This window comes from Diorhabda carinulata, chromosome 4, assembly GCF_026250575.1.
Source record: "Diorhabda carinulata isolate Delta chromosome 4, icDioCari1.1, whole genome shotgun sequence".
Taxonomy (NCBI): Eukaryota; Metazoa; Arthropoda; class Insecta; order Coleoptera; family Chrysomelidae; genus Diorhabda; species Diorhabda carinulata.
Genome location: NC_079463.1, coordinates 27330763 through 27357044, shown reverse-complemented (window position 1 = coordinate 27357044; position 26282 = coordinate 27330763). Strand labels below are relative to the sequence as shown.

General features: G+C 31.4%; 2 protein-coding genes across 5 annotated transcripts in view; one reads left to right on the top strand and one right to left on the bottom strand.

The window, feature by feature from the left end:
• The window catches only part of LOC130893100 (mucin-2), a 111770-nt gene extending 95581 nt beyond the window's left edge, over positions 1 to 16189 (bottom strand). For 3 of the 4 annotated variants that reach the window (XR_009059146.1, XM_057798898.1, XM_057798897.1), the window contains exon 1: positions 15936 to 16180. The gene's annotated coding sequence lies outside the window, so the exon portion shown is untranslated. Of the gene's footprint in view, positions 1 to 15935 lie in introns of all 4 variants that reach the window. The other variant, XR_009059145.1, reaches the window with a different exon arrangement.
• On the top strand, positions 2733 to 3899 carry LOC130893101 (carboxypeptidase B2-like). The gene has a single exon (XM_057798899.1). It carries the CDS (start codon positions 2832 to 2834, stop codon positions 3897 to 3899), a length of 1068 nt encoding a protein of 355 aa, XP_057654882.1. The 5' UTR covers positions 2733 to 2831.
• Positions 16190 to 26282: the final 10093 nt, after the last annotated feature.

Sequence of the window (26282 nt, the reverse complement as noted above, 5' to 3'; positions counted from 1 at the left end):
TAAACTATTTATTAACATAAATATAAATCTATTAAGTGTTTTAAATAATCTGACTACTGTTCCCGTTGGATGTCCAGACTATTAAGACACACTATACGTATACATGCTCTCTCAAATACATTGTTTACTTTCTAATACAGTGGAATTTTTCAAGCAACTACCACCATTTCTAGTTCAGGACAGGTACTTCTCGAACGATCCTCGTATCAAGTAAATAATCATACATATACATGAGTCAGTAGATGAACAGAAAAGAAAAGAATGAAATTTAACAATGTTCATTTTCTATTTAACTTTTTTATGTCTCATATTACAATCATTTCTCAATAATTTTTGGTAGTTTCAAAAGATCCTTTCCATTAACGTCTAATGAAATTCTATCTACCAACTCTAAAATTGTAAGTCCTAAGTAATATGACACTTTTAAAACTAGAAAAAGCAGTTTGAAAATGGAAATTATGGAGGGACAATCATTTCTTTTTCTTCTTTGATGTAGGCTATTCGCCTGTTCCTTTTTCATCGTCATATTGCACTGCTAAATTATTGTTTTCGGGGGACCTTACGTTACATGTCAATGTTTTTTTACAAGTATTCTTCTATTGAAATGTTATTAAGAATAAAGTCAAAGCATTTAATATTAAAAAGCAAATACCAAGAATCGCCGAAATTTTACCAATATTACTAATAATAAATAGAACAAATTATTTCTATTTTAAGTTGATAGGTGATTTACTTTTTTTGTTAAACGAAAGGACTATTTTTCCAGTGATTTAAGCCAAATGCACTGCGTTTTATTTAAAAAAGTATTGGAACATATGGCTTACGTTCGGTAAAAAAATGCTGTTTAACCAAATAAGAGATACGATTCGCAATATACGATTCAATATTGGAAATGATGCAATTTTTCGTGCTTCTAACGAAAACAATATTGGCCTTGAATGGTAAACTTATATATTATGGTGAGGTGTCAATCTCACAGCAGCTTGTAATTCGAGACCAAATATTGAATGCCAATTAGTACTTTTGACGCCTGAATATCATTAATAATATTAAGTGGCAGCGCAGATAAATAGAGTATTTGAAATCGTTTCTAAAACCGCTATAAAAACAAAATAACCATTATAAGTATAAACAAGTTATATTACGATTTTTTTTGCATGAAAAGATTATACATATACAAGGGACAACATTTCTCACTAGAAATGTTTAGAATAATAATGAATGTTCAGTATAATCCAATTTCATGATTGAAATAGATTAGACTGTGGCTATGAATTAATGTATTTAGGTGACGTTGTAACGTTATTACTATAGAATATTAAACTAATCTTGACACCGAAATCTGTAATAATTTCGTAGAATTATACGACGAATAACCCCAAACATTGAAACATACAAAAAAAGAAATTGGAAACCACTTAAGAATTACTTTATTACATTAATCAGTTAAGAATTTTTATTAATGTTATAGGTACTTTAATACATAGTTTTATTTTGTACTTGATCATAATTTCAGTCCCAAACGATGGATATATAAGCTCGGACATATATTAGAATTCGTACCCTTTGGTGTTTAATTTGCCACATCCTACTACGAAAACGGCGATAAAGTTTTTGAACACAAATAGGAGTTAACAATCTAGAGCACTAAATTTTAAAGATACGAGGACATGAAACCTCCAGAAGCTATCTTCAGAATTGCATGGAATATGCGGTATTGGGATCAAGCAATATTATGGCACAATTAGATTCTGTTTAATATGAGGGGCTTAATGAAAATGAGTCAAATTATAGGAATATTTTGTCAAAAATTATATACGGTACTATATACTATAGGCAACATGCTAGTCTAAACCGTTCTTGGAACGGTTATTGGAAGCGTTTAAATGATATTTTCTGCGCAATATCTGGCTGTAGCTGGAACGAACCTAATATCTAACTACGTAGATAACTTACAACTTGAATCTTACCAGTTAATGCTATGGTATTGTGCAATATCTTTTTGTTCAGAAAACAAAAATTTTCCGAGAATGAGAACGCCCTTAAAATAGTGATTAGTAATGAATCGTAAAGATAGCTATGCCACCAAAACCATCGTGTGTATGTTAGTAAATTAACACGAATTAAAGACTACAAATAATTCTCACACATAGGTCTTTCGTTTTCTTTATCCTCGTATCCACTTAACTAGCTCAAGGTAGAGAATTCTTACTAGTTGAATTCCGAAACATAGAGTTAGTTTAAAAACATCATAGAAAGTATTTCACACTTTAATAATGTTGTACTCTTAAAAATTGCCTAGTTTAGGATTTTTTTCCTTTCGTTTGAAACGATGACGTACCTGTTATTTAAGGATCAACAGTTATACGCGATAAAAAACAAACAAAAAAACAAAATTAGTTTTTTAACACTTTATTTGGATATTCACAATATGTGTAGAGTAATCGACCAAAGTTGTCGGAAATCTAATACAATTTACGCCAAAAGACAAAGAAAGGAAAACTATGAAAATTTTCAAGTGTGTATGCCAAGAAACAATCATGAAAATATAATTATTGTTATTACTGCTGATGATACCGTTGTTATAAAAACGGATAACGCAAGAAACTCGTTTTTAGTTTGGATTGGTAGCTGTTGAAAATTAGTTGCAAACATATAGGTGGAACTAATAAGAGCGTATTGGAAAACAGTGACATTTGACAAGACATTTAAAAAATCTTACTCTACCCTAGCACCTCTAGTAGCAAATTCATCCATTCTGTACTAAAAACTAATAAAATAATTTTGACGTTCACTATCAAAATTTTATAAGTGACTGTCTAATTGTGACAATGGCAAGAAAGAAAAAAATTGTACGGAGGAAGCGTAATACTAAAAAGTGTACAAAAAAACAAAAAAAACCTAAATACACAAAAAAACGAACTCAATCTAGACCGAAAAAATTTAGATACGACCCCAAAAACGTGGTAAAATTTCGATGTCCAGTAAAATGCTATGAAATATGTCATGACAAGTTCTTGACCTGTGAAGAAATTGGCAAATATTTAACTAACATGGAAAAAAAATATCCTGAAAGATTACAATTAGAAATAATAGGAACTTCGATAGAAAAAAGACCAATCTATTTAGTAATTATATCTGATAATTCTTATGATCATGAAAAAATGGCTACGTTAATAGAAGCTGGATCTGATGGATCTGATCGGTTAGCAATTGCATCGGCGCTATACCTCATAGATTTTATCACGAAAAACAAAAGTTTAGTAAAGATTACGAATTTCATAATTCTACCATGTTTAAACCCAGACGCTTATCATAAAACTATCAATAAGTGCCCAACAAACTCAACTCCTTTGAACTTATCCTGTAATTATCCTTTGTTACTAGGTGTGAACTACATGGGAGATATTAGTACGGAAGTATTCTTGGAAGCTATCGGAAAATGGAAGCAAAATCTTAAATTCGATTCACCGGTAACAAAAGCTTTTTACAACGTATTAAATAATTTTGAATCATCGATAAAATTATTTGTATCTTTACAAGAAAACGGGAAAAGTCTCGTCTATCCTTTTGGTTGTTCTACTGAAGAAGCGTTTGACGCAGCCGACCTTGAACAAGTAGCTCTGTCTGCTCAATCTGTCACGAAACGTATCAATTTTGAGATCGCGCCATTGTGTGATATATCCGGCATAGTTTTCGGATCTGTTATTGATTTTTTAAAATTTTATTACAGACATATTAAATTTACGTATATCTTCAATATTAAAGATAAGCACAAAGTTAGCAGAACTGGTGATATTTTGATTTACGGAGACGATATTCTGCGTTGTATCAAATCTTTGGCAAAAAATGTATTTATGATTTATAACAGACTGAATAGTAAATATAAGTGCAATTAATTTGTTTGCATTTTAATAAGTTCAAAATTCCGTTGATAAAAAAGCCCCTACAAGTATAAAATTCTTTCTTTTCAACACAAATATTCGTTGAAAAGTTTTATACATTTGTTATTTACATCTATTGATATATCAACATTCTTCTCGCAATTGTGAGTGAAAATGCTGATTCTTTGAAATATTTCTTTCGAGTTTAATAATGTTTTCTAACTACAGAGGGTGTTTAATAAGTAATATCGGTTTTCATATTTGAAAAATTTCTTTTGATTATGTCGTAACTTGTTAATATTAGTTTATAAACCTATGAGGAGTTCAATTCCTACTTTATTTCAATCACTCCCTCTTTCTTTATTGATAATGTTAACGATATTAATGGGAACAAAAATTTCAAGAAGCTGTAACTGCAAAGAATATGTTATGTGAAATTGATGTGGAAGTTGAAGAGCGAACGTCACAGTTTTAATCGTTTTAACAGTGAAGTTTAGATGCTCGAAGATCGTCCACCCGCATGGGATATTTAGGTTACCAACCTAGTACCAACACTTACCGATTTTAAGACTTCCCTTCTAAAGATACCACACATAGCCATTCAAAATTATTGAGTAGAGGTATGGAATAGCTTCTTACCTTGCCAAAAGATGATCGTTTTAATTATTTTTATGTATGATAAGTTTTTCTGTATAGTTCTATTTCACACGAAATTTTCATATTAATTTTATCAATTGATTTAACCTATTTTAGGGTCAAAAAAAATGATACTATTCTTAAAGACGATCTGTACGTTTTTAGTTTAAGGGAGGCTGTCTAAAAGCAATTGTAATGACATTCCTCATAGTAACCAATATTTTATTAATGTCCTTCAAAGTTCACTGAAACTACTGTACCACATATACAATGCGGTCCATATTTATGGAGTAAATTCAATTTTAGCGCTATTATGTACTATGTAATAAAATCCTGAAACAGTTCGATTTTCATTCTTTGACAATTTACAGCAGGAAAATATTATCTCCTTCCAGCACCCCCTTGAAAATTTTAAACAAGAAAGGGAGTCGTGTGGCACCTGTACTTTTACAATTAAATTAAATGTTCAAAATAACCACCATTCATATCTTGACAGTAACCGAGGGTATTTTGGCATTCTCATACAACATTTTGTTACCTCGGGGTTTTGTTAATTTTTTCAGTTATCCTAACTTTTAAATTAGTAGTATAGTCTGGTCTATTAAACCCCATAAGAAGTAATCCAGAGGAGTCAAGTCGGGGGATCTAGGCAGCCATTCGATCGTTCCACGTTTTCCAATCCACCTATTGGGAAAAATCTCGTTTAAATAATTTCTAACTGTACGTGCAAAATGCGATGGAGCTCCGTCTTATTGGTAGTAAATAGATCGATCTATCTCATTTGGATGATTAACATCAGAAAAAATTAATCACAAAATCTAGTTAAACCTCAATATTAACTGTGCCCTCAGAAAAATTAGGGCCAATAACTTTGTTAATGATTCAAGCCCTCAATCTCTAGAAGTAAATCGAACAGTGAATTGAACATTTCTAACAAGGTTTCAATATTTTTTACATGTCCGGTTTTAAAGTATAATTTAATAGACCAGACAAAATTGGTAATTTAATAAATAGGATAACGGAATTAACTAACAAAATAACTCCTGAGGTCATATAAAATGCTGTACGAGAAATCCAAAATAGCCTCGGTCATTGTATCAAGAAGTGAATGGTAATTTTGAATTTAATTGCAAATTACATTGAAAATCTCTAAATATTATGCGACATTATTATCTCCATTCAACGTAAAGTTTTGTGATAGATACATTATTTTACATGTTAAAAATTAATTTTTTCAGTGATGATTGCACCAAATTCAAAAAACTTTATATTACTGAACAGAGGACTAAAATCACTTCCCAACAAGGTACCACACGACCCCCTTTCTTATTCAAAATTTTCGAGGGGATGTTTATAATTCAATGGGGACGCTGGAGGCGGATAATATTTGTAAACTGTAAATTGTCAATTTAAGAATAAACATCGACCTGTTTCTGGTTTTTCCCACATAGTACATAATAACGCTAAAATTGAATTTATTCCATACATATGGACCTCTTTGTATATATAACGCAACAAGTGATGCGATATAAGTATCTAGTAGTTTTCATATCATTCTCAGAAAAACTCTTGGCTCTTCCATTAGAATACGATACGTTAACGGAAATATCACATTGTTGCAACACAAAAACAAATATTTAGTTAAATACGAAAGAAGCAAATTCATTGTAACAAGACTTATTTCATTTTACTATCATCATAAATATATAAATATACTATGTTTCACAACAAAAAGAATTACCTAAAAAAGCCATAAAAAAATACCATACCATAAAAAAAATTATGGTATATCTTGTTAACTTTTGAATGCCATAAACGATTTTTCTGATCCTAAAATGATCAAAATGTAATAAAGTGTTAATAGAAAATAATACACAAAATAATCCAGCAATAACTTTAATAAAAAAAGATACTTAAACAACAAAAGCAGCTAGTATTCTAGTATGCTTTTAACCAATTTGCTCAATCAATGTTGTGCAATTTCTGCCTTTTTGAAACTGATCCAAAGCATGCTCCATTAGATTCAGATCCTACCAACTAGGCGAATTTAGAAAACTTTAATTTTATTTTGTTTTTTCTAAAACCATCTCAGCACGATGAGGTTAAGCAATATCATCAATAAAGCTTGGGTTCTACAGCGGCATGAAAAAGGGGCAACATATTGGCCACTACTTAATCCTTAAATATTTATCTTATAGCGTTAATAGTTTTATCCATATTCTTCGTTCACTTTTCATCTGTGAAGATCGAGTATCTCTATTCTTCATACGGCAGTGTTGGTTTTCCAATCTCCAAGCTAATCTTTTATTGCATATTCGCAGGTGCTCTCCTTAAAAGTCGCAAGGATCTTAAATTAGTATTAAGGATTCTCTTCCTTACTATTCAGATCGATACTGAAACCCATCTATCATTAAAAAATCTTCTTCATTGGATTCTACAGACATAAAATGGATTTCTACAAACCGTATATCCCAGGAAACTCTTTCAGCCCTTCGTCTTTCGGGGCATATTTAATCGATTCACAGCATTCGTTTGTATTGAGCTCGTTTCAAATAATCCAATAGCCTGAGATGTTTTTATAATCATTGAAGTTAACAAAACTCTTGAACCATTTTTAACAGTTGTTAAATAGTTTCTTACAAACAAAAATGAGCAATTCTTATTTTGGACTGTTTATCACAGATAGATAAAATTGGATAGAAAAAGTCTCAAATTGCAAAACCTAACCTAACCAAAGGTTTACAGTTTACCTTTATGTATCACTGTCAGTCTTCAGGAAAATGCTAAAAATATCAATTATAAGATGAAAGAACATCCTTAATAGTTCCACATCTACAAAAAAAAATGTGATATCCTGAATCTTCTCAAAAGAAAATGAAGCAATAAATACTAAACAACTAATTAGGCAACATGCCTTAATACAGAAAAATGTATGCTTCAAAAACATAATACGAAACGAATAAAAGGCCTCCTTCGTGAGGAAAGTTTTGAGAGAAGTAACCTATTAAATCAGAAACAAGGGCTAAGAATTCAGCAGACATAATACACGTAAATTCAAAATATAGAGAAGAACTCTTTTTAATAAATCGAATACAAATAATTTTGTATTTAAAGAAAAAATATTTTTCAACGCGTGAAAATAATACTAATCATTTTAATTCATTATTGTGTCTAGATTGAGCTTTTTCAATCAAACTTACTAAAAAAGATCAAGTTTGAAAAGGATTTAGTAAGTTTAAGTATCTCAAAGATTGCGGATTCACACAAACAAATAACAGATGAAGAAAAGAATCTTAAGAAGATAGTTTCGTCAAAAACAAGGAATAGGCCAAAACAAAATTAGGATGTATTATAACACAAAAATAATCGATACATTATTGAAAAACTTATTTTTCTTCTAATTTCACTGATCAAATTCATCATAAATGTGTATTGTGTGGTAAGTCAAACCTATTATTTTCATTGCACTGTAACTTGACTATACCAGGGTCGATAATTTTTAATCCAACAAAAATATATCCACTGGTCCCTTTTCTATGTCCGACAACTCCATCGATGCAAAAATTAATTCAGACAAGGCGAGATGTATTAGAAAATGTCCTCTTGCATATACATGCCCGGAAAGAGCTTTGTCGGACGAATTTTCGGCATATATTTCACAAAAAGCCTCCTTAAGACCACCATCCATGACGAATCCAATTGTTTCGAGGAACGACATCAATAAATGAAATCCCTCAAGTATTACCTGGACTGAGGATAAATCTAGAGATCATTACATTACACTACTGGCTAAGATTTCACGGTGGATTTCATTTCGTGGTGTAGTGGTTGGTCAGACATTACGAACACAATATTTTGTTCTTGTTTTTGGCATTGTTTAGCCGCTTCTACCAATTTCCCTATGAAATTCCTTCAAATGGGCTAAAAGTTTCCGTAGTTCACTCCGGTATATAAATAATCTTATAACAGCAATAAATAGGCATCAATTATTTAAAGAATATTCTACAGCATTCTCCAAAAATTGTAGATGTCTTATTAAATAAATATTAACTCTATTTTAACTTATTTGATTGTTGATGTTAATGATCAAGTTTTTTTCGATTTTTTGCATTTTCTGTGAACATTTACTATAGTAATGTATATTTTTTTAACCATTAGAAAGTAGAGATTTCAACGAACAAAAATCTCACAGACTTTTTCAAAAAAGCTGTTATTTTGACGCAAGCATTTTCGATTGAAAATTAGGGTTGCTTTTTTTATTTCAAGTCAAAATAAGGTGAAAAAAGTAGATATTTCAAATCAAACAAATTACAGTGTATTTGGGAATGAAAAGGCTTTTTTTAAAAGATAAAAATAAAAAACCAAAAACTTGATAATTTGAATTTTTCATATACATTTTGTGAAAATTGTGAAAATAAAAGTTGTAGATCTTTTTATAACCTACAACCATAGGACTTATAGTTTGCCAGCAATTGAGATAAACTATTTTTTAGCCTTAAAAACTCACCCCCTTCCACTTCTCGAACTCAGATCACCCGTAATTTATTTTTCCTTTTATTTTCATCATATTCCTCACCTTTTCAAATGAGTTTCATCCTACTATTATTTTTTTTTTTCACTTTTCACGATTTATGAAGGCTTCGACCCTGGTCTAGACATGGAATTTAAACTTTAGTGAGATTGATGTATGTAGGTGTGCGATTCATTGGATATAGAAAAAATGGAAAATAAATAAAAATCTAGAACTAATTCATAAATATCAGTTGTGTACCAATTAATACCAGTTATGTAAACCTCCAAGGATATCTTCCTTCGATTATATCTTTATATGACAAGTTTAAATTATAATATTCTTATATAAAAATTAACTATATACCTACACGTATAGTGTTTGAAGGTCTGTTGACAATACTTTGACATTGTTTCTGAATTCCATCAAACTGTTGAGTAAATTCTAGCAAATTTTAGGTGAAATAATGAATGTAGTAGTCGTAGTCTATTTAGTATGCATAAAAGTGTGACTAGAATCAGTCAATGGAACACAACAAAATATTAACAATTCAAAATTCATTGTTACTCTTACGCTGACGAATTATCTATTCTTTCAAAACATAACTGTGAGAAATACACTCAGTGACATTGAAAAACCAACACCCAGTAAATATTATATTAATTCAAAAATATTCTACGCTCATAGATGTCAGAAGTTCTATTAGGTGAACATTCCTGATTTCATTGATTATTCTTTAGCTATGAGTATTATATTGAATGAACGAGTCCATGACGATGTCTGGATACAGAATTTATTCGATTTCAGTGGTGTTAAAATTTTCCTATAAGAATTCACGTGTCTAGAAAGATTGTCAAATTGTTGGTCTTCAAAGAACTAAGTTATTCTTAAGAAATTGTTGATAAAATAAACAGAAGTGTGGGTATTATCATCAGTTGTTATCAAACATGTGACCAAGAAAGTTAAACTTGATAGCTAGATGTACAGGCAATGTCGTAAATAGCCTTTTCTGCGCCCTGTGTTAGCTCCTATAACTACGCCCTTGTTTTGTTTTTAGATATTATAGGAACCCTAGCTATAGCAATGCTATGTGCCGTCCTACTTTATTTCATTCAGGGTGATAAAATGAGGCACAAGGACTTTGGTGTTGGTGGACTGATTATCTAAAATTTTGGAAGAAAAATCTATGAACAGATGTGCTTAAACAGGCAGACGAGGTATTTAAGTGGATCCTTCGCCTCTTATACCACCTACTGTATATCACTCACTAAAACTCAAACGCAACTTTACAATTGCAAATGCGTTGCCCCCGATGCCTGGGATTTAATTTTTGGGCCACCATTTATTAACACTAGAAGTGTCGGCGACCAAACTATAACTTCAAAGACCACAACAGTCAAATTGATGGCGTATGATGTTTATATATAATCTAAGATCCCATCACTTGATCTTGCAGGTATTTGTTGTTTTGATGAAATTAATTTTAAAGGAATCTTGAGGATGTATGGAATGGATTAAGGATAGGTTGCCTTGTAAAAATTAGCCGCAATTACCTGTAATTAATTTTAATGTCATTAATATACTAATATGACTTGCAGCTATATGTTTTTTCAATCAATCTTACAGCATTTGAAAGAAAATGGAAGTATAAAAATAGACAATATCTCTTATGATTCCTATGATGTTGATAGTGACACAGACGATGAAGAAGAAAACTAAAAGATGTATTTGCATTTAGAATAAATCCAATGTCTGACATATAACTTGTAAACGAAATGAATTTTTAGTTATCAGGCAAATTATGAAGAAAGCCGAACATGAATAGTTAGAGGCACAGGACGAGTGAGTAGGACAATTGAGGACCAAGATTCCGCGTAAGATTATTAGCTTCAAGACATCGTTTCTCGTCCACAAGTGTAATATCAATCCAGTGGATTGTAGAACATGGAATTGTTCTTGAATGGATAGAAAGGTTTTAAGTTCTTCATGTCGACCTCTGTTGGTGTCATATTGAATTTTGGAACCAGCTGTTAAAGCCATGGTTCGTGGTGCTACTGCTTATCGCAAACTCTTGTGTCTCCTGGCATGACATACAGAGTATTTCAGGACTTGATGATAACATACAAAGGTGAGTAGTTGACGTGAAAATAATGCTATGACAAAAACTTTTTATACGACCCCTTGTTTCTGAGTTATAGGCCTAAGTTGCGAAATCAGAACTTATATTTAAGTATATTTTCTAAATTATACATTTGAACATTTGTTTGACAGTTAACCTTATGGCTAACAATCCGCAACTCTTACAGGGACAACCTATACAATTACGGATTGTTAACCATTGAGCACGAGCCACCTCTGGCCTTCAAATAGGGGTGTAAAATTGTTCATTTCGTGAAACACACTACATGAATATACGTAATCATCCATTAAAAATGTGAGCTACAAGCAAATTTGTATAATAAAACACGATAATTTCAAATTCCAGAAAATTGGCGTAATATATTTAAACGGTAAATTTTCTATTGCCGATCAAAATCTAACTTGAAACACTGTTTTGATTTTATTATCGGATGTATAAATGGAATATTTTCTATGTCCGTGATATTTTCATTTTTCATTATCTTATCTTTCAGGAAGATCTCCAACATATTTGTATAGTTTAAGAGAATGTTGTATATAATATAACAAAAGAATTTTGATGAGGTGACTATTTCCTTATTTTTATTATTATACGTGACGATAATGCTAATTTAAAAGAAATATAATATGATATAATTTATGTTTTTGAATTCCTTCTATAAATTTGAATTTTTAATAACTTTTAATACAGATAATTAAATTAACCCGAAATGGCATATAATAAATAAATTGTATTTCGATAAAACTAAAAAATATAATAAAATTAGTGATGAGAAAATTAATGTCACTCTTATAAAATCGTGGGGTGTTTTGTATGGCATTTTTAAACTAACTATGCGTTTTGTAACCAATAGATCTGAATGTGATATGCAATCCGAGGACTGTCCGAAATATTTTTTCGACTATTGAAAATTATTTAGTTTGTAGGACTTTCCTTTCTTTCCCAATTTGCTCAATAAACTCAAAATAGTTTTGTACCGTGCGCCAAATCGTGATTTTGAAAGTCGCCACAAAATTTTAACTTTTGTTACAACGTGCCAGCTCGTGATCGTGGTTATCATGAAGATTAAACAACTCGTGACGGAAGATTACGTAGCTTGTATAAATGAAATTTATATAAAGTGTATTTCAAAAAAAATATTTTACATTCTAATCACACAAAACAAAAAGTACTTTGGACAATTAAAGTGCCATCCATGTAAAATGCTACTGAGTTTTTTAAACAATTAAAATTTATGTCAGTTCCAAATGTCCAATAAGAATAATATTTTCCTTGGTCAGTTTTTAAAAGATCTGTATTATGCATAAAATTGTGAATTTAGGTTGGGTACCCTAACCTATACTAATTTATGGATTTTCCAACTTTACAAAGTGGATTGGGTACTAAATACTCTTAACGAATCCTGCGACTACCTTTTCGTTTACCTGAAATATCCCCCTACCGAGTTGGCGCATCCAAATTTCAACGGATTAAAAATCGTTGTGAGTTGTAGGCAAGATCGATGGTAGTGTTTCTCGGTGGGACTCTTTTGAAGGTGACCAAAATATAAACGCGGTACTTATTTCTGGGATAGCTTAATTGATTTCTAGCGCATAACTAATAGATCTGGGTTCGTCTCCTATTCCGGGTCGTCTGAATTATTTTTCCCTTACCGAATATTACTCACTAAGAAGGTCTTCCCTTTATCTCATTCTCAATTTTTCCATTTACCGAACTCAAAATGGTAGGTAATATCGAAATATAGGACTCAATGTCACTTGTTATAAGTTTTTACTAGTTTCATTTTACATATTTAGTTTTAAAATGCCACAGATAGAAGCCCGAGATTTTATAATATTAATTATCTCATTAGTTAAATTACTCTTATACCAAAAATAAAGTTTTTTGTTATTGTGAAAAACGTGTTTTTTAATTTCATCAAACTATAATTTATTTTCCGGTTTTAATTTTAACTAACTCGAAAAGCGTGTTTTCCAGTATTTTGAGTCCAACCATAAATTATTTTTTAGTTCAAGTATAACTAACTCTAATAGCGTATTTTTCAGTATTTGTGAAATGTATTTCATTTTTGGCATACGTTTTTAATATGTTGATGGTTACTTCTCAATTTTGTGTCTGGAACTACGCGCTTACGTAATTCATCTAATAGCGCCCATATTTCTTCATCCAAACGATACAAACAGAAATTTAAGAATCCTGGTAAATCTAATAAAGATGATCATATACTTTGATCGAATTATTACATTGCAGTTACTCTTTGAAAAGTGTGCAATATTCAAATTAAATCTAAATGCTCAAAGTGTAGCAAAATCGAGGCCAAAAAATCAGTCACAATCATACAAACATACAGGGGAAACTAATAAGACCATATTAAAAAAGAAATAACATAATTTGAGATATAAGAGAGGATCTGCGTTCTCAGATAACAAAATAAAAAGATAAGATAAGATAAGATAAGACATAGCATTACTCATCAGAAAAATCATCACACCAGCCAATACTAAGCTTAATAAATATTTAATCTTCAAGTTAAAAAAAGATTTGTCAAATTTGAGATGTGATTATACAAGAACGGAAGATGCCGAACGATCTGTACTTACAGGTGGTGTCGCCAAAAAAATGTAAAAAGTTATATGCTGTTGGCCGATCGGACATTGAAATAAAGAAATTTTGTATGATCAAGTCGTTGAGACCTCATATAGCTAGCTCAGTTTTAATTTGGAATGATCACTTGGGTAGAAGAAAGCTTGCTAGAAGTTAAGTGCCGCATTTGCTTACAATCAACCAAAAGCGCCAACCTTTGACAATTACAAAATTTGGAAAGATTTTGCACCTTCTCATACCCGTTACTCCACTACAATACACCTGATAAACAAAAGTCAAAACAGTAGATTTGTCAGGGTAAATCAGTGTCAAGGTGAATTTTTTAGCCAATAAAGTGACGACTATCGTTTTTCAGGAATGTACGCGGTGAAAATAAGAACGAAAAAATCAATGGTCAGCTCATGAAGTCGATTCAATGAGAAAAAAAGTTCTTTCATATCATAATACTACAAGAAATTATACATGTCGCGTACTTAGGCGTACCAAATTCGGTGCAAACACAGTTTGAAGACATCTTCACTGATTAGTGATGTAAAATCTAAAGGCAGCTTTTAAAAAAAGTTTTTTTAATGACATGGTACTACTGTTGATATTTTTTTTATTTAGACTTGTTCAGTTGGGACATATGAGTACCAATGTAGCTGTTTCTTGTTTATTTTTCCAGTGAAAAGATTTGTTGTGCTTGTTGTTTGCATATATCTATCAAATCGATTTTATAGTTCTGCGCCAATTTTTTGTTTTGAATCACTCATCACGAGACTCACTTTATATATAAAAAGTGGTTTTTCTTCTAAGTTGGAAACAAAGCTTCATTTGACAAAGTTCTTTTTGTTTAAGACGTACATAATAGTTTTTCAAATTAGCTAATTCGAATAACTATGAATCGTATTCGGACCACGTTTTATCTTACTAATAATGTACATCCCGTGAGTCCTCGAATAGGATGCACTGGAGAAGTTGTAACTGCTGTACAGGAAAGCATTAAAGAAGAATCAAATCAAGCAATTTGTCGCCATCCTCAGCGAAAGGGCTTGTCACCTTCCACTGAATTGAAGATTTTATGGTATGTATTTTATAGGATCTTGTCTTTTTTAAGATTCAGCTTATGTAGGAATTAAAGCCGAACGACCATGGTTTTCGCCGCCAATTCGGCAAATTAGCTGGTAATTTAAGGTAATTGAAATATTTTTTGGTGATTACGGCCGCATATACTGAAAAAAATTGAGAAAACTGATGTTCCGAAATGCGCGTCATCTTAGGTCAAAATTATATCTAAATAATGTCATTTTCTATCCAATAGACTCCGTTATATTTTTATCAAAAATATATTTCTCTATTTTATTATGATTTAAACTTTCATAATTTCAGCTATTGATTCAATATTTAATTCTTCCCCCACCGCTTCGTTTCTTATTCTGTATTTACGTGTTATTCCCTTCACTCTCTTAAGAACTTCTTCTTCACTTCCATATGTTAATTTTGGTTTTCCCACTGATTTCCTTTTTGCCCATGAATTATCCTGAAAATTTATAATCGATTTAGATTGACTAGAGATTCCGCATCATCTGTTCCTCTTCTAAGCAGTGACATATCTAAATATTTGATCATTTCTATTAGTTCCATTTTCCAATATTAATATTCAGATTTCTCATTTTCTTTTCCATATCTTGATGTTATTTAAAAGTTCCTTTTTTGCTTTTATAGATTTTTTTGTTTCTTTCATTACATCATCCACAGCTATTATGAACAACAGAGTGCCAAGTACCCTCTCTGTTATAATCCATCTTTTAATATGAAGTTTTGGTATTCTAAATTTTTATGATTAACTCATGAATCAATCAGATACAAATTTTCAATAATCAGAATATCATATAAACCCCTTTATACGAAAAACAAATACGCACAACGATAAATTTTTGTGATTTATTCATATTTATTCAATATTACAAACGTTTAAACAATATATATACATAATTTATACATAAAAACGTGAATATAATTTAATGTAAAAATGTAAAAATCTCCATAGATGTTATTTTAAAAAATTATCAAAAACAACATGTTATGCATCATGTTTATCCATTTTTTTTCTTTCCCTCAATGAAAAAAATTAAAATATCAACAAAACATAAAATATGAATGACAATTCGGCATTACTCACCTAAAAATATTAACCAGAACACTATTAGTCTTTCAATAGTAATAAAAATTCTACAGAGCGGATAATTATCACAGAAGGCACATTAAAATTCAAAGCAACTTGGTTTTTTATTTTGTTATTTATTCGCACGTGTGGTGTACACTTTTCGCAGATGCCGACAATCGACTGCGTTAATTTCTGTTATGGACCACGAAGGTGGGACATCTCATTTCTTGTGGTGGGCATCCCACAATTCCACTGACCAGACACCTACTGTAGACATCACCAGTGGTCCCCCACCGCCACAAGAACACGTCATTCTTAACTAACGTTTCAGAAATAGATGAGAAATTATGAACAATAAAAAATTAATGATAATTAGAAGTTTTCACTATATATATATATATATATATATATATATATATATATATATATATATATATATATATATATATATATATATATATATATATATATATATATATATATATATATATATATTGGTATATACAAGGTGTTTGGTGGATCATTTTGGATATATACAAGCATACATTTTGTAATATTTTGAAAACTGTTTTTATTTTTTTTATCATAAGAATGGAGCATGGTGGTTACACACATTTGATTTCTAATATGATTCTAGTATGTAATGAAGTCCTAAAACATAGAGAGTGTCTCATCGGCTTCCAATGTCCACTTTGTTCATTGAATAATAATATAAAAAGATAGCATCAATATTCGAATTAAGGCCCATGGTATTCTATGATTCCAGCTCAGCTCTTTGAGACCTTGCTCAAACCATTATTTGGGCTTCGATATAAACATTTGTCGCACTGTATTCTCAAACTATTCTATATTCTTCAAATTCAAATTTATTAAACCGCAAGAATTTCGCCATGGATCTTAATAAACGGTAGCTGACTAAATCCTCGATAAGGACTATCAGGAAACTCCGCAACCAAGTAAGGTATAGGTCAGGATAACCTGAGAAAAATCTGATGAGGATGTAACGAAGTTCGCTAATAAAATCCTGATCAGGATTACCTTATATGGTACTGATTATGATTACCTCATAAGATCCTGATCGGGATTTTCTTATTCGGCCCTTATAACGATTACCACATATTCCTAATTAAATATCCATTTTACAGTTTCCTTGAGGATTGCCTTGAATACTTTATGGTCAGGTTCATCTTACATAGTACTGATTAGATTATCCTTATATGCAAGGTCACTTTATATAATTTCTAATTTGGATAAGAGTAAGAGGTTCAAACAAGCAAATATTATTTATATACTTTATTAATCATAGAAACTCATCAGGTGATCCTGAGGAATTTTTCACATGATCATGAAAGCTTGAAGAAAAAGTAATATATTTTCAATTGGGTAAACCCAATGTGATCCTATTGTGGACATGATCAAGAAAACCTGAGGAAAATACAAGAAAAACATTTGTTTCACCAAGACAATGCACCAATTCACAAGTCTATGACAACAATGGTTAAGTTGAACGAATTACACTTTGAATTGCTTCCGTACCCGCCGTATAGTCCAGATATTGCCCCCAATGACTACTGGCTATTCGCTGATCTCAAAAAATGCTCGCTGGCATGAAATTTAGCTCAAATGAAGAAGCAATTACTGAAACTGAAGACTATTTTGAGGCAAAAGTCAAACCCTTCTACAAGCACGGCATCGAGAAGCTCGAGAAGTATTGGAATAATTGTATTGCTTTTCGACGAATCATTATCATTGACGAATAAAATCGATTATTAGCAAAAAAATGTTTTTTCCTTAGTCACAATCCTTCTTTTTTATATATTTGATTTACCTCTGTAATCCAAATAAAAATCATTAGCTTAAATTTTCAAGTGTTTAAATTACTTTTTAAATATAATTTTACTATATTAATTGCTTGAAGTAAACGATATAGTGATATAGTTAATTAAACAATAATTATAATATCCTCAACCTTAGTTAATGACCTTACATCACTATTTTAGCAAAACAAGATAATTATTCCAATATCCAAATCATAACGAAATAAAAAGGAATATACCAGAACATAAATTTTGATAAATTATTCAAGTGTCATGATTCACCTAGAATGGAACTTATATTTCATGATCAAATATTTTTATTTTTTCATAAGTCTGTTTATTTTTTTTTTAATTTGAACGCAAGCCGAGTCTAAGGTTTAAATTGGGTCGTGGGCGAATTCATAAATATCAAGGCAGACCACGAACCTAAATACCTATGTGAAATATATAATTTTTTGACTGATTGGAGAGAAAGAACTTCAATTCAATTTACTGATCCGAAAAGAAAGTGCCACTACTTTCTTTCTGTAGGTGTACTCTAATATTTTAAGCATTAAATTCGTAATAATGTCACTATGAACGATATTTTACGATACGAATTGATAGAAAGTCGATATTACTAATAAAAATATTTAATATTTGAAGGTTTTCATATTGCATTAGTTAGAAAGGTGGTTTGGTTTGTTATATCATCTGTAACTTGTGCTCTGCGTATGCATTTATGAAATTTTGGAGCTGTTCTGATTATTTTCGAGAATATTTGTGAAAATTCGACTAGCTACAAAATTATGAGGAAGTTGAAAGATAAAATTCACGAAAACTTTTAAATTTCGAATCGAAAATTCTGATTTCTTCCCATATTTGGTATGAATTAATGAAACTAAAGCTCCGCGTATTGTGACTCTTCAGTACACAGCAGAAAAAATTTCAGAACAGAGTCCTAAAGCGCCAATCTTTAATATTTTGATAAATAAAATTATATGCAATAAAGTTACGTAAGAGTTAAAAGTGCAGAAAGTCTTTTTCTGACAGTTTCTTCAAGATGTGCGCCACTTTTTCTCAACTCATTTCTTTTAATGCAGATTTGACCTTGAAGTAGAAGTCGCATATTGCAGGAAGATCCAAATTTCAGTCGCATTCAAACTGTTAATACAAATATATTTTCGAGCTTCTTGTTGTTCAAATGTAAGGATTTTAGACATCAGTATTAAACATACTTTTCATGTAAAATTTGCCGCACACATTCTTCAACAATTCCCATAGATTCAACCGCACGAATACTTATCCGACGGTCAGATTTAACAAGATTACTTAATTTTTTCCATATGTATTATCATCATCCGATTTTGACCTGGAAGATTGACCCGAACGTGACTCATCTTCAACATCATCTTGAAAACACTTAAACCACTCAAAAACACGTGGATGTAACAAACATTCATTGCCAAATACTTGTTTCGACGAATTCTATATTTCAGATGCAGTTTCATGTGAATTGCCACAACAATCGTGGCAGTATTTTAACGTCCATCATTTTAACGGCAAAACAAAAACAAAACAGCCCCTATACGAACGAAGGCGACGACTACACTGGTTTGTCTTCAACCACTTCAGGTTAAATAGCTGACAGTCGCTAACCTTTGGCACATGTGAACTTTTTCTTTAGCAGCCCTAGTCTCGATACTTGATAGTCACACCTCGTATATTAGACTGGAAGCTTAGCATAACAAACCGGTAGAAGCCTGAAAATACACTTGGTGAAAACATTAAACATAGTACAAGGGGAAATTTACGCTGAAAATGAGTTCAACTTAAGAATAATGAAAAGCAGAGAATAATAGTCATGTCGGATAGTCAAGCAGCTATCAAACTACTTATATCGTTTATAATCAGTACCAAAATGATTGAAAACCTAGGAATAACATAATCATCATATTGTAGTTATCAAAGCGATTAAATTAATAATTCTGGAAAAAATAGGAAAAGATAACTAAAGAAAAGATTCGAGAATATTAGTAGAAAACTACAACCAGAAGTGATCGAAAGAATGCTTTAGCAGAGCTAATATGTACTAAGAGTTTTAACAGGGAAAGAGACTGTGAATTTGAATTGAAAGTATCCTCTCAATGCTTGCTAAATGTAACAGAATCTTGTTGCTGAATACCTAAGACCATACTGGATAAAGCGTTACCCAAACAGGTGCCAGCATATGTCTTTAAATTTATAAATGGATCAGGAATGAAAGAACTACTAATTTTAGAGACATTATGTTAGTGAATTATCAAATTACCAAGAATACATACATAATGAATGGATTATTTTAGTAAGATACAAGATACTATTCAATTATAAAAATTTAAACAGAGAACCAATAACATAGACTACAGAAAAAGTCTAAGAGCTTCCAAATCACAAAGAATGCTGAAGAGAACGAGAGCGTTCTGAATAACAAGAGATAAGTTCCCTATAGGTACAAGGAATGTTGTTTGGCCGTAAAAAAATTAATAAATAGGCTAATAGAAGAAATCCATATAATCAGTTGCAAATACAATTTTCAATATCACATTTTTTATTGTGTCATGAATTACGTTTTATGCAACAACAAAGCGGCCAAATGGCTTCCAAGGATATACTGGCGTCTATGCATGTTTTTGTCGAACATAATTAAGGACAAACTACAGAATTTTTTGTCTGTACAAATAGTTGTTGATATTAACTTTTGACTTGAAATAACTTTATATGAAGAAATCTATATAAGAAAACATAAGAGTCTACTCGACTTGGCATTAATAGAATTGCATCATTTTAAAGCATCTGGTGCTGTTCCGATCATTAAAGTTATTAGAAGAACGGTCACATTTTCCAAAAAAAAATTGCCTCCAGTCCAAATTTCGCACCACTTTGTGGATACATTAGATTTTTGAAAATCACTTGTAAGCTCTCCAAACCGCACGACAATTTTTGCTATTAATAAGGGCTCTGTTTTCACTGCACATGACTATGATACTTTAAAGTTGTTACGTTGATTGAATTTAATGATAATAGTGACTCAGATATTTTGAGATTATATTCTAGAAATGCGCCATTCTTATTCAAAACGTCCCATAATATAGTGAATCTAATATTTTTACCAATATAAAACAAAATACCTATTCATGTTGCCCTTCTTAGAAACCCCTATACAGAACGGATAGAAAATAACACAGGATTCATCGATTATTTGAAATTACCAAAATGATTAATACGCGTTATCTTTCCGGTGAAAGGCCTTGTACGAGTATGAACATTTTAATGGATTTTTTAACTGATGCAGTCTCTGTTGTTCAATAACTCATCTCACAACTTTGAAGAAACTATTTATTAACCAAATAAATAATTAATCACACCTGGTTTCAATAATTTGGCTAATCGACAAATGTCAAACTATTAAGAACCTAGTATGCGTGTACAAGCTGCTTTAAAAACTAAATCTTATCGTATACAAAAGCTATAATCAATGATAAAAATGGCCTTTTAGAGTCACATCAATATAAAATAAAAGTGAGTAATTTGCTACGTTAATGAAACCTCAAGTGTGGAATCACTTGGAATCACTTAACTATATGATTAACAGATCCTAATGATTCCCATCAGGAGTGGTGAAATAATTATTTTTCACGATTAATACGAATTTACTGCACACATTGCGATATATTCATTTATTGTCTTAATTTTGTTTCACTGCTTTTAAATAGAATTTTCTGACAATTTTTTTCAGGATTTCAATACTTACAATAGATGTACGTATAAATTAACTGAAATTAAGAGAGCGGTTTTACAGTAGAGTGGTATTAAGCTAGAATACTGTTGATTATATTATCAGTATCCCCCATGTTAGATCGATATGACGAAAAAAAACTATTACGTTGATCGAATATTATTTTTTGCTCGCAAAAACCATTTACGAGGATGGTCCCAGAAGTACCTGGCCGACCTATACCTGGTGGTAGTTGCTTGAAAAACTGTATTAGAAAGTATACATTCAATACAGTATAATATGTTTCAAGTTTGAAGACGTCACCTAGTTAAATATTTGTTTTGAGTCAATTTGTAAACATGGAAAAAATTAGTCATCGTTATGTGATACAAACTTTTATTTGAAAGAACTTAGTCCAACCAATATTATGAAGCTGAACTAGATTCTATTCTTGGTGAGACTGCTCCTTTGCTATCAACAGCTAATTATTGGGTAGCAGAGTTTAAACCAGGCCGTACGACCTTCGAAGACCAGTATCGCAGTGGTCGACCAAATGAGGTGACGATTCCATGAATGTTAATCGTCGACTGTAAGTGCACGAGCTAGCAAACATAGTAGGCATTTCAAAAAGCGCTGTACATCGCATATTAACTGAAAATTTGGACATGAGAAAGATGTGAGCAAGATGGGTGCCGCTTTTGCTCACAATAGAACAAAAACAGCGTCGTGAAGATGTTTCCATTAAGTTTTTGGCAATGTTACACAGGAATAAAGCTGAATTTTTGGTCCGTTTCCTAACAAATAAAAGAACAATCAAAACAATGGACTGAAAAGGGAAAGCCGGCTCTTAACATGACAAAGAAGGTTCCATCCGAAAAACTATCAATGGCGAGTATTATGCTAACTTATTGTAGCATTTGAGCGAAAAAATCAAGCCAAAACGGATGCATTTAACTGAGAAGAAAATTTAGTTTCACCACCTCCCACATTCCCAGCTCCCTCATCCGTTATTGAAATCAATATTATCAAGAAGTAAATACAGTTTTAGACTGACCTACACGCATATCACCTTAATGCATCTGTGTGGTACAATATTTACAGAACGATGATATCCACAGATTTAATACCAGCTAACTTTCAACACTTGCTTGAAATTTGAATGAGTGAGTGAGAACATTTGGACCAAAATTACTCGGACTTGATAAAAAATATTTATATAATTTATTTGGTTTTAAAAGAATGATTTTGTACCATATTTTCCGACTTATGAGCTCCTTTAACTAACATATATGTATACATTTTTTTATACCACTTTCTGTCTATAGTTAATTCTAATACAGAAAATAGTTAAGACTTTCTGAAAACATTCATATGAATAATAATAGTTATTTATATCTTAGTGCAAAGATCAGAAATCATAGTGATGCGATACTTTTTTTGGAGGAGTGTTTTATCTTCATATATATTGTTTGTAGAGACTACAAACCTCGTATATTTTTTATTAGGCTCCCAATAAAAAAAAACTTTCTACTTTACTTAGAATGTACATACATTTCATACTATTGGTTATATTTATTCCAAGTAACGTATCCGACATTGACCCATAACCATATAAGTATATATATTTTAACGCATTTCACTTAAGTCATCGGTGTCTGGGATTTCTCGAATCGACCCTGGCACCATGTGCTTGTTACATACCTATTTATAAATACATTGACTTAACTTCAAGCACTAAAGTCACAATCACCTTATGTTAACAAAAAATCGAAAAATGCCTACAAATACTGCATTTTATGATTTTAATTGTGATAAATTAACTTGGATACAGTGATAAACATATGGGGAGATAAAAATTTGCTTAAAAAAATCCATATAAAGTAATCATATCAGAAAAATATTTTTCACTATAGTATAGGTCCAAAATGAGAGGCACTAAATTCTTAGAAATGATGGACACTTTTTAACGAGTTATATAACTCAATTCACAACTTTGTGAAAACTATTTATTAATATAAAATAAAGTGTTTTCAATAATCTGACTAATGTACTCGTTGGATGTCAAAACTCTTAAGAAGACGCTATGCGTGTATATGCTCTCTTAAATTCTAATCCTATTGTATACAAAAACTATAATTAATTATATTTATGGTCATTAGAGTCACATCAATACAAAACTAAAGGTAAGTAATTTGTAACATATTTTCAACACAAATTTCGTTAACACTAGCCATGCTTACTAATCAAACAGACCGGGACAATGGTGCTTTTTGCAGGAATTTGATTTGTTTTTGTAAAACTACTTGATCTTTTGGTGGCTGTAAATTCGTACTATGGTTCTTTTTGTAGAATCTGACTTTCCCGGTCAAACAGATGGCTCCTGATTTACAAGTGTCAATGTAAATCGCGCAATCCGAATTTTAGGACTCTTGTCATTTTTGTAAGGAACGCCACAATTGCTATAACATAAAGAAATAATTATGGATGGTAACAACCTATTTAGGAAACGTACTAGAAGCAAAAGGTCCTATCAGAACCGCCAAAGCATATGGTATGTCAATGACAGAATATACATACAATAAAAGATTGTACACACAATGTACAATATCCAGACTTTGAACAGACGATAAATAACAATTATACAAATTTGAAAACAATCAACAAAGTTGTCTATAGGATATTTCATGCGAAATGTCAACTTATAACTCCTACACCAAAAATAACAGCCGGAAATAAAAAACATGGCGTATACTTAACCGCATTCGTACTGGTATTGCATCAGTGATTTTTAACAAGATGACTGATAACGACGTAGTCTGTAAATTTAAGGAAACTCATAATGTAATAATGGAATTATTTAAATTATGTCCGTACAAGTTTACACGATGCTTCATTACAAAAGAAACTGTAGACATGCTTCTACGTTTGCTGTACCTACGTTGATCTTCAAACTTAATTGCTCTCACTAATCCTGTATTACGAGAGAAAACATGAACATATACAGAAATTTTTTATCGAACCTTTGATTGTTGGTATGTATATACGTTTCATCACTTGTTATTATCTTAGAGAAAATACAATGACCACCATTATTTGAAATTTCTTTTGGAAATGGTATGTGGATGGTATCGAGTAACAATTTTCTCGCATGAAGTTATTCATGTAACATTAAATTTACTGTTGTAAAGTCAACTCCAACAGCTGCGTCATTCGCTTGATAGATGCTTCTTCCATCTTATATCTCACTCTCTCAGTAACTGAGAAACAGGGCCCACAGCTGTTTGTGATACTAATCATAATCATTAAATGCTCGTTGCAACCGTTCATGACTTTGTTGTTCTCTAAACTGACTTTTAAATCACAGTAGATCATAATATATGTTCTATCGACCAATCATTTTTCCATGGCAAATCCTATGTGACACTATTTACTCTATGATTGCAGCGACTCAACTACAGAGGTTACTACTTAAATATTGTGGTACTTTAAAAGCGTTTTTGCCGACTGTAGTTCGTCTAGTGTTGTCATATCTCAAGTCCAATTATATCAAGATTTACGCCGAACAAATTTAATCTTCTGCATAGTACATGTATGTTACGATGTTATAAAAACTATTTCAATGTCACCTCTAGAATGTTTATTTCACCTCAAGTTGTTTCTATTAAATAATCTAATTCTAATAATATGTAGACATAAATGCGTTTAAATAATAACCAGGTATTTTATATAATATTCGGTTTTCTAGTATTCGCCTTGAATAAAAATTTATAAGCACGAATGTTATAATTATTTGAATAAAAATATGGTCAGTAGGTAGACCAATGTTATAATTTCAACCCAAAATTACCAGCTGCAATTTTCATTCCAATATCATCCATTGTCAAGTGAATTTGTTAAAAGAGTGGGTCGAAAAGTCGCACCCGCGCCTTCGTATTCTATAAATACAAACATTTACATAAATGTACATCTTTATGGTAACTTGAAATCTATATAAAATTTAATAGTTATGTTAAAATTAGGGTTTTAAACAGTTTAAAAATTAAAGGAATGAGAAATCCAATGTATAAGATCATTCGATATGTTCATAACGTATAGATGTATAGTGTACGATGTCATTTACAATGCTAGTCAAAAGATCTATTATGTACCTTTTATCTTGCTGTGGCACTCAGTACTTACAGGTGATCTATTAATCTCACTCCTTCCAGAAAATTCAATTTGAGGGATGGATGTTAAATATCGAGATTAATGGATTCAAGTCATCAATACACTTTGCATGTATATATGTATGGATTTGAGGTTTCGTACACACTGCGACTCCTAGGTCCCCTTTTTTGCTGCGGGACCGGAGAGCCCAGTGTTTACAGCTGATCCATCAATCCCACTCTTTTTAAAAAGTCTATGTGTGGGATGGTTCCAATTGCCAGATAGCTTCGTCTTCTATTTCATACACACCCAGGTGTAGTGCTCTGGAGCTCCTCAGTGTTTTACACTTCAAAAGAATGTGGATAAAGGTTTCGTCCTCTGTGCAACAAAATCTGAATACCGCATGATCTGCTAGGTCTAGCGCCTTCAGGTGTTTGAGAAAACTACAGTGCCCCGATAGAACTCCTGTTAGTATTCGTAGATTGTTTTTACTTAGGTTGATACATGCAGCAGACCTAATCTGGTTATTTTTCCCAGAAGAGTCTTAGCCTGTTTCAGACCCTGTAGGTTGTCCCAATAATTGGTTTTGCTCCTATCTACCTTCTTTTTCAGTGCTTTTTTCATTTTTCTGAAGCTGATACCACAGAAGGGTTCAGATCCCAT